General features: G+C 33.0%; 1 protein-coding gene across 7 annotated transcripts in view; it reads left to right on the top strand.

The window, feature by feature from the left end:
- The window catches only part of ADGRL3 (adhesion G protein-coupled receptor L3), a 902055-nt gene that overhangs the window by 809777 nt on the left and 77019 nt on the right, over positions 1–15259 (top strand). For all 7 annotated transcript variants that reach the window (XM_031935344.1, XM_031935342.1, XM_031935341.1 and 4 more), the window contains 2 exons: positions 9481–9547; positions 11356–11447. In XM_031935344.1, the coding sequence (XP_031791204.1) occupies positions 9481–9547; positions 11356–11447 (159 nt within the window). The remainder of the gene's footprint in view (positions 1–9480; positions 9548–11355; positions 11448–15259) is intronic.

The following is a 15259-nucleotide window of genomic DNA, read 5'->3' as shown; positions in this document are numbered from 1 at the left end:
GTATGTCTTGGAAATCTTTTTCACTTGTTTTTGCAACTTCATGTTTCTTAAGTTTTTATTCTTCAGACTTGCCCACTTAGAGTACATCTAGAATAAAACCATTGAATGTCTATTACAATAATTCAGATAATAGACATATCTCCCTTTTCTCTCCTCTTAATGTATTTGTTTATCATACTGACAATGAGGCTTTATTTCTGAAACCTTTAATATAATAATAATACCTTACATTTCTAAAATGTAGAGAATTATATTAATGGTAGGAGATAAAATCAGAGATAAAATTGTTTCATAGGTTAAATAAATGCTATTTTGACAGATATGGAGATAAATATCATATTCCATCTGGCTGATGGATTTTGACGTTTTTCTATGAAATGTTGTTAGGGCTATTGAATTTATTATTTTATATAAAACACATACACACAAAGCATACAAATTTGATTCTGAGAAGTTGCTTAATTTGCCATCAATTTGCAGTGCTTGTAAGGAGCCATTATTTGTTTAACAAAACCTTTTTATCCGTATTGACATTATATTCAAGAATGTACTTAGAATAACATTTGGTTAAAATAATTAGATATTTTAAAAATCCATTTTGAAAAACAATAATCTTAAAAACAAAAACAAACAAACAAAAAATACTCTGCTAGTAGACCACAGGTATAAATTGCACTGTTAATAATGGGCATTTATTTTCATTTACCTCTTTCTTATATCTTTTTATGTCTCTCATACTGTTATTCATATAGATATTCAGTGGGATGACATTAATATAATACTGTCAGAAGAAAACTATAGCGAAGGCTGGCACTGACTTAACAATAATTCAAATTGGACAGATTTGGAAATTCAGTGCTAAATACTTTGGTTTTATGACCTGAAACTAATCACTTCTATTAAACTTTAATTATTCCAATATTACCAAAGCATGCAAGCTGTTTGAACAGTAAATTTTTATTTAAAGACAAAATCACATTGATAGTTTATAGCATTTTCCACTCAATCTCATGTATGGAAAAGCAGTGGTTACCATCATGAGTCAATTGGAAGAAGGAATTAGAAGTGGGTACCAGGAAGAGGGAGAGAGGACACTGGGAAGGGGTTAAGCCCAGAGAATTGTCTAGGAGAGAAAATCTGGGCTAAAAAATTGATGAGTGGTTTCTAAATATGTGGATGAAGTCATGAACATTTATAATCGATCAGAATATTCTTGAGTACTAGAAGAATAGCCAAGCTGTTAAAAATAATTGAAATCAAATTTTATGATCTGAAAATTGTTGTAAATTATCTATTAAATTTTACATTTGTCCTCCCAGCTCACTAGCTTAAGAGTATCTCTAAAAGGGGTAATCTCTCCTCTCTTAGTTAAAAGACCCCAGACTTCCTTATTTTCACTTCATCATCTAACCAGCATAATCACGTAGGTAGAAAAGTGATTATAGATTTTTTAAAGATATCAGATTAGAGTATTATTCAAGAAAGAGATTGGTTAAGGAACATTGAACTTGATGGTACCTGCAAGTTATATGCATAGATTTATTTAATTACCTTGTTCACAATTCCTTAGCATTTCAAATTCATAGAAAATCATATTTTCACTTAAGGAGTATTTTTCTAAGCAATTATTATATGATGTTATAAAATGTTCTTATAACATTTCATTGACATAAAGCATCTGCCTTGCTGTAATATTATCACCAGGTGTGTTTGACTATAGCTTGGCCAGTAGGAAATAGTACAGATAATGGAGAAGTATTTGTTATTGACATATGAAGGTCGTCATTCAATATGTCTACAGGGAGTACATGTATATGTTTATATACTATTTTATTCAAGGCCAAGAGCATTTTATGTGTATGTGTAGTAAATGCTGAAGGGTTATTGTGTCATCATTTTATCATCCAGAAAGCCAATGATTGATTGGACATGTAAAATTATCATCATATATACAAGAATTTTGGGTTGAGCATAATTTTTTTGTATTAAGAAGTTATCCATACTAGAACTATGTCAGAGATCATCAGGCCCACTGTGCTGTTATTTTTAAAATGCAATGAAATGCTAGACTTAAAATTGAATATTGGACCTGAGTTCTTATTGGAATCAAAGAAGTATAACAACTTCCACAGCTATCATTAGACATCTAGAACATCATGTATAATATATCATGACTTTATTGATTAAGATGGCTACATTAAAAAGTACATAGTGACAAACATTATTGAAGATGTGGAAAATCAGAACCCTCATATATTGCTGATGGGAGTGTCAAATGGTGTAGCTAGCTATTTCAGAAAATCGTTCCACAGATTTTCAAAATGTTAAACATAGTTTTGATCCAGCAATTCCACTCCTAAATATTTATCAAAAACTAAAAAATAGAAACTAAGGACCACGTTAAAACTTGTATACAAGAGTTTATAGCAGCATTATTTATGTTAGCCAAAACATGGGAATACCCAATGTCCATCAACTGATGAAAAGATAAAATGTGAAATACCTAAATGATGGAGTATTTTTTTGGCAATAAAAATGAAGTATTAACACATGCCATAAAATGCATAAACCTTAAAATTATTATGTTAAGTGACTAAAGCCAGTTATAAAAGACTATATATTACATGTTCGCATATATATAAAATGTCCAGAATAGGCAAATCTTTAAAGACAGAAAATATAGTGGTTGCTAAAATTGGGAAGAGGGTGGATGGGTCATTGTAGGGCAGTGGGAGATCGAAAATGGGGAGTGACTTTTGGTGGGTACAGAGTTTCATTTTGGTAAAATGAAAATGTAAAATTAGATTATGCTGATGGGTTCACAACTCTTAAATATACTAAAAACCTTGGAGTTATACTCTGTTAAATAAATGATTTATGATATATAAATCATATTGCAGTGAAGCTGTTTAATAATACTAAAAGTTTCGCTAACATCGAGATGACCTTATATTTAGAAAGATCTGATATTTTGACTTGAGAACTGTTTCAGTAATCTGTGCATTATATACAGCATATAAATTTCTCACCTACTCATTGAGAATTTTTAATTATCAACCAAGCTACACCTTTAGTTGTTTTATAATTTATATCTTTATTCTCTGGAGAAACATCTAATAGCCACAGTGAGTTTGGAGTCAGGTAGACTAGAATAAAATTCAGTGTGTGTCTGTGGGTAGTTTACCCGAGTATCACATTCCTAATCCGTAAAGTGGGAGTTATTATAAGTACCTTGCAAGACTCTTCCAATGTTTGAAACTCTGTGTGTGTGTGTGTGTGTGTGTGTATTTATGAATCAGAGTATGTATATACATAAAGTGTATATTTGTATATAAACAATATGTATATATGTAAAGCATATGCTAGACATCTATGACTAGCATAGATAAGCATTTATTAAATTAGAACTTTTATTATTACTGGTACTATTATTTGGCTGATACAAATGAAGAAATACAGACATGATCAGCAACATTGTTTTTAATTATAAAATAGATTGTATTAAAAAGCAACCATTCACTAGAGTAGTGATTACAATTCTTGTTTTTTTTGTTTGTTTGTTTTTACCTTTCAGGTTCAGAGGTACATGTGAAGGTTTGTTATATAGGTAAACTTGTGTCACAGGGGCTTCTTGTACACAATTCTTATGATATCATCTTAAGATGAGACCATGGCAATCACTCAACATTTAGTAGTATTAATAATTTATAATAGTTACAATTCTTACCTTTATAGTCCATCATAGAATGTAGTATGCATTTTGCTGAAAAAAAAATAATGAAACTCCTTTAAAAACTATAACATGTTGAGGAAATAAAGACAACACAATCTATTTTTGATATATTAGAGGTAGTGTTTAATTCTAAGATCCAAAACTGTAGCAGAACCTCAAATGCTAGTCTTGGCCACCACTGATTTCACTGCATCCCTGTATCACTCCACTGACCTTTTTTTAAAATTCATGCACTTGCTTGCAAAGTATTTCAATATTAGCTGTATGAATGTGCTGTGATGAAAATGGCATTAAAAAAACCCCTAACAATCATATTATGCAATAAACTGAGGACCAGATTTATTATACTTGATGTATATACCTGTCCCTTTTTTCTCTTTTTGTCCTTCTTTCTTTCTTTTTTATTTATTTATTTATTTTTTGAGACGGAGTCTTGCTCTGTCGCTCAGGCTGGAGTGCAGTGACCAGATCTCAGCTCACTGCAAGCTCCGCGTCCCGGGTTTACGCCATTCTCCTGCCTCAGCCTCCCGAGTAGCTGGGATTACAGGCGACCGCCACCTCGGCGGGCTAGTTTTTTGTATTTTTTAGTAGAGACGAGTTTCACCGGGTTCGCCAGGATGGTCTCCATCTCCTGACCTCGTGATCCGCCCGTCTCGGCCTCCCAAAGTGCTGGGATTACAGGCTTGAGCCACCGCGCCCGGCCTCCTTGTCCTTCTTTCTTGTCCAGTTTATTCCTTTCTTATTCTCTCAATCTTGCCAGATATATATATATACACACACACATAATATGAATATTATATTTACATATTATATTTATATGCAAATATATTTATAATACATCAATACATAAATATATATTTATAATACATCAATACATAAATATATATTTATAATATTACATATACATATATATATTACAAATATAACAATGTCGGCAAATATTATAGAGAAAAGGATATTATATAATTAAAAATTCTCATAAACAACTTGCTATGATTAAGCCTTGTGAATTTCATGATCTAATAGTAGCCAACGATTGTTTACTGGTTACATTCAATACTCATCAAGAATAATTCAGTCTGTGATTTAGCATCCTGTAGAAAGTGAAACAAACATATTGCTAATTTACATTACCCCAAAAAACTTTGGTTAATATTTTGAAATAGAGTAATTCACAAGGACAAAGACTACTTATTCTTGTGAGTTAACACCAGTCCTTTAGAGTTTTGAAATCAATAAACTTGTATAATTCAGTAAGACTTCATCATGTAGCTAGCAATATATGTTACTTTTATTATTTGAAAAAAATTATGCTACAAAATGAATTTCAACAACATATTTGTATTAGATAAATGAAAAGGAGGTCAAGTCAAGGTCTGTGGTATATGACAAGTGTTTCTTTGAATTACAGGATATATCTAATATCAAAAGGTTTTTACTATTGCCTCAAATAAACATGAGTGTGGTCAGAATGCACCTGCTTTCTCAAGTCTCTTATGTCTTTTGTTATAGTACTTTTATAAATATAATGTATAGATGATAGACAATGATTGAATTTCATTTATAAAAAAGAAATTGCCATATCTTAAAAATTAAATGTGAATGGCCAATCCAAATTACTAATTTCACAAATTAAATGTTGCTAGATAGATAAAGGCAATTTTCAGATAAATTGTATTCTTCAATAGCGGGTCTATCTTACCATTCACAAGCTGGACTTCAGTGTGTTTAGTGTGATAAATTGTTCTTCTAGCTTTGTCTCACCTTAACCAGTGTTTTTACCTTGTATCTAAATGTCATTGAATGGTCAGACTTATAACTCTGAGGTAGGATATATGTGCTCAGGCATGTATACATACACCCCACGTAATATTCTTCTCCACCTTAAAGGCTGAGTGAATTGTTTTAACATAGGCACAGTGAACTGGGACAGGAATCATGCAAATTTTTAAGGTACTTAATAGGAAGAAGAGGAAATACAGAAGGCTTTGAGAAAGCCAGCATGTGGCCAGAAACAACAGCAGGTGTGGCCATATGGCAATCAAATTAGAAAAGGGATTCTTGCCACACAGCCTTCCAGAAAAGAGTAAAGCCCCAGCAGCCCTCATGGAGGGATGATTTGTTGAGTACATTTTACTTATTTTATATTGCCTCTTTCACTGTTCAGTTCCAAAGGAAATGTAAATCTATTTTGCCAAACTGATATAAAAATTTTTCTTAAAGAATAAAAATAATCATTTTGAAATGCCCTTTTACATTTAGAAAATATCACTATGCTGAAAGCACATTTCCAAATAAAGCGTTAGCTAAGCTGAGATCATTTTCAAAAAAGCAAAGTTTTTCAAGGCTATAATTTAATGATACTATTATACTTTATTGAAACATTTGGTAAGATTATTTAATATTTTAAAATTCCCTTAGTCCAATACAACTGTTAATAATATAAAAGTATTTGTTTAAGATTCCTTAACTTGTAAAATAATCTTCTATAAAAGATTGTGAAGCACATTTTCCTATTAAAAATTTTTCTGAAAACGTGTTTTAGTTCTTAGATTAGCTTTTAAAAACTTGTTTGACCTACAAAATAACGAGAGTTATATTATTAAGTCATTCTTAAAACGTATTATTACTATTGTATCATGTTGCTATAATTTCAGCAGCATTCATGGGCTGCAGTTGTGTGTGTGTGTGTGTGTGTGTGTGTGTGTGTGTGTGTCTGATCTAGTCTGGGAAAATGTCCATGTTTTGGTCTCATCCTTCATTGTTTTTTTGTTTTTGTTCTTGTTTTGAGGTGAAGTCTCATTTTGTTGCCCTGACTGGAATGCGATGGCACGATCTTGGCTCACTGCAACCTCTGCCCCCAGATTCCAGAGATTCTCCTGCCTCAGCCTCCCAATTAGCTGGGATTACAGGCACCACACCTGGCTAATTTTTGTATTCTTGGTAGAGACGGGGTTTCACTATGTAGGCCAGGCTGGTCTCGAACTCCTGACCTCACGTGATCTGCCCACCTCGGCCTCCCAAAGTGTTGAGATTACAAGCCTGAGCCACGTGCCCAGCCTCCTTCTTTGTTTTTACCCTGAGGGAAAAAAGGATATTTGTTCAGAACTCAGACCTTTGAAAATCTTCCTTCCCCAAGAGTTTCTTTTTTCTCTCTCTTCCCCGGTCTGTCGCTCTCTCTTTTTCTGTCTCTCTCATACACACATACACCCAATCTCTCTCTCTTTTATTACGTTGGTGACAAGCTAGCCTATGATCAGAATGAAGACAATGTTCATATTTCAACCTTGAATTCTCTGGTTTGTTTCTGCTTATATTTAGCACTACACTTCTATTTCATGTGACCAAGTTTTTTGAACACCACCACAACAAAAGGGTAACTAATTATCCAAACAGACCAGTGGTGTTTAAACATTGATTGCTTCACTAATAGCATTTTTTCAAACAGGATTATTGTGTTTATTTTGAATATAGAAATTATCTTGTCTATATAAAAAATGGGAACTTGTAGTCAGTTTCTTTTTAGAGTGCCTATTGTACTTCTACTGAAATTAGTTTACATGTATTTAACTTAATAGAAGAAGGCCAGACTTCGTTTTTCGTTTTTGTTTTGTTTTTGTTTGAGACGGAGCCTCACTCTGTTGGCAGACTGGAGTAAAGTGCCGGGTTCGTGACTCACCACAGCCTGACCTCTTGGGCTCAAGCCATCCTTCCACTTCAGCCTCCCGAGTAGTTGGAACCACAGGCATGCATTACGATCCCCAGCTAATATTTTTTTTCTTTGTAGAGATGAGGTCTCACTATATTGCCCAGGCTGGTCTTGAACTCCTGTGCTCAAGCCATCCTCCTGCCTTAGCCTCCCAAAGTCCTGGGATAACAGGGGTGAGCCACTGTGCCCAGCCTTTTCATTGTTTTAAAATGGACTTTTTGTAGGCAATCTGTTTTGGTTTAAAAATCTAGCTCTTAAAATAAGTTTAAAAGTTATAGCAAAGTAAAGGAAGCCAAAAACCATAATAAACATCATTGCCTCCATTACTCAGATGTTAAAACTGTTAGCATTTTAGTGTATTTGCTAACAGTAATTACTAACCTAAAACATATGACTAAAGCCCATTTTGTTCACTTCTAGTGCTCTCTACTCTTATGTGAGAGGCAACCACTAACATGAGTTTGGTGATTTTTTTTTTCTTCCCATTAAATAAAATAACGTATATATATATATATCCATCAAAAATATATTGTGTATAGTTTTTAATGTCTGTGTGTGTGTATATTTAACACACTATATTATATATACATTTGATATAGTTTAGATTCTGTACCTTACTTTTTACTCAACTTTTTTTTTTTTTTTTTTTTTTTTTTTTTTTTGAGTCAGGGTCTCACTCTGTCACCCAGGCTGGAGCACAGGGCTGTGATTTCAGCTCACTGAAGCCTCAACCACCCAGGTTTAGGTGATCCTACCACCTCAGCCTCCTGAGCAGCTGCAACTACAGGACACACCACCATGCCTAGCTAATTTTTGCAGACACAAGGTTTTGCCATGTTGCCTAGGCTGGTCTCAAACTCCTGGGCTCTAGTGAACCACCCTCCATGGCCTCCCAAAGTGCTGTTATTACAGATGTGAGACACCACACCCAGCCCCCAACTTTGTTTGTTTTTTTATTTATCCTATTGACGTATGTAGATCTACTTCCTCCTTTTTAACTGTTTTGTAACATTTCATCATATGAATAGAAAATATTATATTTATTCATTCCTTTTTTGATAGGCATTTCTAATCTCCCTTCTTGACAGTTTTTCTGTTATTCCATTATTACGTAGGTTTAAGTAACTTTTATATCACAGAAATATTTGAGTACTTAGGATTTACATGTTTATATTATATAGCAAACCAGTCTTGAATATTTACCACTGGAGCTTTTTTCTTCTTATGCCTCAACTATAGCAAAATGGCAAATAATTCAAGATATTATTTTTAACATCAAATGTAATTTGTTCAAAATTTACATTAATCTTTCTCATAACTAGTCACTTCCATTTTGTCTTCCTGTCATCCTGAAGAATGAAAATGTAATTTCCCAGAGGTTTTAAGAATTGAGGGAGTATTAAATGTAGCTGAAATTAAGTGATTAATAATTTACTTCCGGGTCATGAATCAACTTCATGGGATGCTAAGGATCATTCGCCACCCCAGAAGAATGAGCAGTAACAATGCACTTTTTCGGACTCCAGAAATCTCAAAGGTTGGCTGCCCAACCTAATTAAACTTCAATCTTCTGATACCAAATTTATTTCTTCTTTATACTGCATTTCCTCAGATCTTCTTGACAGGAAAATGTCACTTTGCCTGACAGCTGATAGACAGGTTATGTAGCACCATAATTGAAGAGAAAAGGATAGCTTAAAGCTCCTCGATTTAATGGCTACATGTATGGCTTTTTCTTTCTTTCTTTCTCTCTCTTTTTTTTTTTTTTTAAGTTTCTATGACAGACACAAAAGGCCTGAGCAAATAGGCCCAGTGCCATTTTTTCCTGCTTCCTCCAGGGGTAATTATCTTACTCCATCAATAGTGCTGTCAGAAATTGAGCACATAATTCAGCATTTAAATGAACAAGCAATGTAATATTTCCTGTCTCCCAGTGGAATGCTTTGCAGCTCACATTCTTCTCTGTCACTCGCTCACTCTTGATGTATGTCCCATACCCAGTCCTTGAATGCCTTCTCTCCCTTGTGTTTCATTGCAGATGTTGGCTCCGACTTGACACCTACTTCATTTGGAGTTTTATAGGACCAGCAACCTTGATAATTATGGTAAGAATTCCTAATTAACTATGTGTTTCCCAGCTCAAGATATAAAACTTTCACTATCCCAGTTCTGACTGTCTTTAATTTACAGAGGTTAATTTGGGGAAAGCATGTATTTATTTGACCCAACATAATTCAAGCAATTAAACACTCATTATAGTCTATTTTATGTTGTAAAATAGTTAATCAAAACTGGTGGGAAAGAAAATGTGCATTTACAAAAGCTTATGGAGTGTTATAGCTACTCAAGGGTCCAATCCAACATAATCCATTTGGTTTCATAGATATTTGAACAGGGATGACTCTAAGGTTGACAACAGTGTATTTCCATTATTTTTCTTTTAGATAATTTGAATTGGGAACAGATAGAACTTAGAAAGGTGGGAAAACACCTGACCCTATCAGCTTTGTTTTTTAAATGAATCTTGAAAACTTTAAAATTTAAAAGCAAAACTTTAACACTTTACTTGAGAATGGCACAATCTCATTAGGCATACATTCTGTAATCATGCTTCCTTTTCCGTTTTTAGATCCATAATATTCTGATTTCAAAAATGGATTAACTTAATTTAGATAAAACTGTTAGTATAATTGCGTATATACTTACCATTTTAAAAATACAAAGTTGCTATCCATTTTGTGAATAAAATGTTAGCCTTTTGACTTTGGATAAATATAGGTCTCCAGTTTCTTATCTGAAATCTTTGGGACAAGATGTATTTTGGAATCAGAAAGTTTTCAGACTTTGGAAAGATAATATAGTACATACACTGCATAATACACAATAACTCTATTGAGGAATAGGCAGTTACCCAAAATCAAATACATCAACAAATACAGTGGAGACTAGGCAGCACTCTGTAATCAAATACAATATTTCAACAGAGAGAAAAAAAAAGGAAAAGTAAGAGCAAATAGTGGAAAGACCATGGACAGCCTTATGTCAATTCAAATTAGGTTTTCCCACCACATAGATTTACTTCATGTTAGGCTTTTTGGTCACTGAATGGATTTTTTAAAATAACTTTCATTTTGCAGACTTTTTGGATTTGGGGATGATTGATAAAGTATTATGAACATGTATTTTTGAGAGAATTTCAGGAGCGCTTTTATTGCCGAGTTGTGGAATATATAAATTAATCAAGTGGTAAAGGGCAACTCACTATGTAGTTTTTTATACAGTTTACCTGTGTGTGATAAATGAAGTTTACATCAGAGCTTTCTGTTTTTCTGTTTTGTTTTGTTTTAAATTTTATGCTTTCTTGTGTTTCCAGTGACATGACAATACCACGGGTGGTTCCCTTTACTTTAGTCCTAGTTTATTGTAGCATCAGAATTTAACCAACATTTTATAATCCTTTTGAACTAGCTACACAAAAATATATTGATTTTAGTATTTGCATTTTTGTAATACAATATTTGAAAATGTGTCACTAAACAATCTATTTAGATAAATGTTCAGAGTGTAGAAATAGTAACACACCTAAAAAAGTATTTTTTTTGTTTTGACATACGCTAGACTGAATTGTTTCACAATTTCCACAGCATCATTCCAGCTGATGCTGATTTTGTATTTGTGTGATTTGGCATAGCAGGCATAGTAGTGCTTTGTAACTCAGTAGTATCCCAATTCTCAAAACTGGCTTCTTGCCTTTACTAGAACACTAGGCAGTCATCTATGATCCAATTCCTCTAAAAGTGTAGTGAGACCTAATTTCCCAGAACAACTCATCTGTTACAGAGAATAGATTTGTTTTTTTTTTTTTTTTTTTCTACTCCAATTATGCTACATAACACTACCTTTTGCATTCCAGCTTAATGTAATCTTCCTTGGGATTGCTTTATATAAAATGTTTCATCATACTGCTATACTGAAACCTGAATCAGGCTGTCTTGATAACATCAAGTAAGTGATTTTTATTTTTGTTTTCTATAGGTTGCCTTATATTTATACTACAAACTATCCTTTCTATTATACCAAAATCTTATGACAAAAAGATAAAGAATATGAGTGTATTGTCTTTGCTGAATAAGATTATTGATTGACTATCAAAGTGACTTAATCTGCCTGAAAATAAGTATAATAAAGTTCTGTTTTCAAAGATACTTTTTCTCCTAAATTCTAATTTGGAACATGATAAGTTTTAAATATCTATATTCATTTTATCCTGAAAACAAACACAACATTTCCATTTGGGACACATTATTCTGTTTTTTTGTTTGTTTGTTTGTTTCTTTTTTTTTTTTTTTTTTGAGATGGAGTTTCCCTCTTGTTGCCCAGGTTGGAGTGCAATGGGGCACTATCTCAGCTCACTGCAACCTCCTCCTCCCAGATTCAAGGGATTCTTCTGCCTCAGTCTCCCAAGTAGCTGGGACCACAGGCTCCTGCCACGACGCCCAGCTAATTTTTTGTATTTTTAGTAGAGACAGGGTTTCACCATGTTGGCCAGACTGGTCCCAAACTCCTGACCTCAGATGATCCACCTGCCTCAGCCTCCCAAAGTGCTGGAATTACAGGTGTGAGCCACCATGCCCGGCCAGGTTATTGTTTCTTAGAGCAATTACCACATCACTTCCTCACACTCCATCTCTCACTCCAGAGCAATGTGATGAGAGCCAGATGATGGTACCTACAAGTACCAAAAGGGGAATTTTACATCACAGAAGAGGAACCCTGGAATTATGAATCTGGGCATTTATATAAGAGCTGTTACATGGCTGCCATCTTCTGACAGAGATAAAGAAACCTTCCTAATGTAAACAGATACTTTGTAATATAAAAATATGGCTCTACGTTTTACCTCCCCTTGAAATATTAACACTTAACCTTCTGGAAGCTAAAGTTAAATCTCTCCAGAAGTCTTTATCTATTTAATCATCTGTCAAGTTTGAAAGTTTGTTCTTTAACCCAAGATCTACTTTTGTATGTTCAGAAAGTTCTGCCATGCAGAAATATGAAAACATTCACATTACTTTTCAACAGTAGTAGTACTTTATATGGGCAAAAAAAAGTAGCTGATTTACATTTTCTGAAAAGAAGAATAGTTGCAATCCTTGATATAACAAAAAAAAAAATCTTGTTTCTTTGGAATGTATCATATTTTAGAAAGATAGTAATATTTAGGTACATATTAGTTATTAAGATATATATTGAATTGCATTTTCATATAATTTGCTTATGCTAGTGTTATATTTGTTAAATGCTTTTATTTAAATGAATGTATTTTCAGAAGTTTCATGAGGTAATCTGTGACTTTTCTGTGCTACTGACATTCTCCTTGAACTACCTCAGATAGCAATTATGTCACCCATTTCCATCTTTCTACATGCAATGCCTGACAGTTCCTGGCCCATAGTAGACCCTCAATGAATATTTACAGAATAAAGTAATATATTAAAGACTTGAGTGCCTAAGGTGTATTGACATTAAGTAGTTAATTTTGTTGACGGAATTATTTATCGACATTAAATAAAAAGGATAACCAAGGAATTAGAAAAATTAAAACATAGTGGTTCAAAATAGAAATTATCTACAATGAGTGATAGCCTTTTGTAATTCTCAATATTACTTAGTTGAGATAGTAGTCATCATATTGTTTAATTATGTACAATTAAACTGTCCTTCTGAAGTACAGTGTTGGTTTCTTAGACTATTTGCTCCTGATGAAATTGAATTTGGCACATATTCAATTTAGGCACATAAAATATATTTATCATATTGTACTTTTACCCACTATAACACAAATTACATCTTTGTACCTACTTTGTAGTATAAAATAAAACACAAGTAATACTTTATTTATTATTTATATTATATATTTAAATACTAGCAGAAATAAGGGAATAAGACTTTAACATTTATGTAACACTAGGTTATAAATTGGCAAGAAGGATCATTCTTTGTCCTATATTTCAAGTATACTTTTTAGGTAATTTTTTTTTCTTTTTAACTTTTTTGTCTAATTCAACAAAAGGTAAAGCCTTTGCTTACTTTTAACTTTATGATTTGTATTTAGTAATGTCACATATTTTAAAAATCAATTTGTTTGTATAATGTTCATATGTATTTCTTTATGTAATATGGATGAATTTTTATGATATTACTGTTTGGAAAAATAATTAAACATGAAAAAATCAATAATTATATTTAGTGGCATTAGTAGCATCAAGTTTTATATTACAAAGCAAATAAAGCCTTAAATGAAAATATCTTAAATTCAATTATGTCTAAACTGCCTTCTAGATTACATTCTTTGGAAAGTACTTAATTTTCTTGAGTCTTCCTCTCTTTGAAATGGATATAATAATGAAATATACCTAACCATTAAATGGGCAGAAGAACATAAACCTTTGATGATACTTTTTAAAAAATTTAGTAAATGAAGGAGAGAAATTGGATAGTTGTTAGAAGAGGTATAGAGGATGGCTTTTTTTTCTTTGTTTTTATTTTTATTTATTTATTTATTGTTTCAAGAGGTAGAGTCTTGCTCTGTTGCCCAGTTTGAAGTGCAGTAGTGCCATCAAAGCCCACTGCAGCCTAAACCTCCTGGGCTCAAGATATCCTCCCACCTCAGCATTCCTAGTAGCTGGAACCAGAGACATGCACCATCATGCCTGGCTAATTTTTGTTGTTGTTATTGTTGTTGTTTAATAATGATGGGGTTTCATGATGTTACCCAGGCTGGTCTCGAACTCCTGGCTTTAAGCTATCCTTCTGTCTCAGCCTCCCAAAGTGCTAGGATTACAGGCATGAGCCACTGCACCTGGCCTAGGATGGTTTTAAGTTGAAAGAATTATGAATATGGATATATTGATGGAAAAGAACCAGTGATAGAGAAATTAAGAATATAGGAAAGGAGAATTACTATTATAGTTGTGATGTGAGGTTGTGTAGAGAATGTGATCCAGAATAGTGGTAGAGCAATTCCTCTACATTGGATTTCAGGAAGGACATTTGTCCAGTAAGCTAAAAGAAGCCAGGCAGGAGGATCCATTTCCACTGAGACTGAATGGAATAAATAATGATAGGTGTGATGCAGATATGTTGGTGGAACTGGGGTAGCGCAGTGAATTGAGGGATTTCTGCCTAGTCTCCTCAGTGAGGTAGGAAAGATAGATTTTGGCAAGATAATGGAACATGTTGAAGAAAAACAACGAGAAAGATATCTCCAGAAAATATTCCTTAATCTTTTCCAGAATCTGAAGAAAATTTCATTTTATTTAAAATACATTATATTAACTGTTTAAGAAGTGGTTGTAAAGAAATTAGCAGGGCATAATTGATAAGGAAAAAAGGAGTTAAGAAGAGTAATAATGATGTTGAACATTAACTAAAACTGAAAATCTGGCTTTTTTTTTTTTTAACAAGAATAAAGTTCTGTATAATATGTATTCAAAATGGTATAGGAAATGTGAAGATATAAGCATCATTTATCTGGAAAACTTTTTTTTAGTATATTGGGGAAAGCATAAAAGTTAATGTTTACTTGCATTTTTCAAAAATTTTTGTAAAATGGTGAACAAGACAGGTCGGTCCCCTTGTTCAATGTATTAAGAATAAAAAAATCACCACGTAAGGCCCCTTAGAAGTCATTGTCTTTCTAAAACAAGTCATTCATTCAGTTACCAAGTATTCATTGCTTTGATTATACACGTTCTTTCACACACATATATCTCCTTTATCTAAAATGTGTTTGCTTCTCCCCATATTCACTGGCA

The sequence above is a fragment of the Piliocolobus tephrosceles genome, chromosome 3, assembly GCF_002776525.5.
Source record: "Piliocolobus tephrosceles isolate RC106 chromosome 3, ASM277652v3, whole genome shotgun sequence".
NCBI lineage: Eukaryota > Metazoa > Chordata > Mammalia > Primates > Cercopithecidae > Piliocolobus > Piliocolobus tephrosceles.
This window is presented reverse-complemented; position numbering and strand designations above follow the sequence as displayed.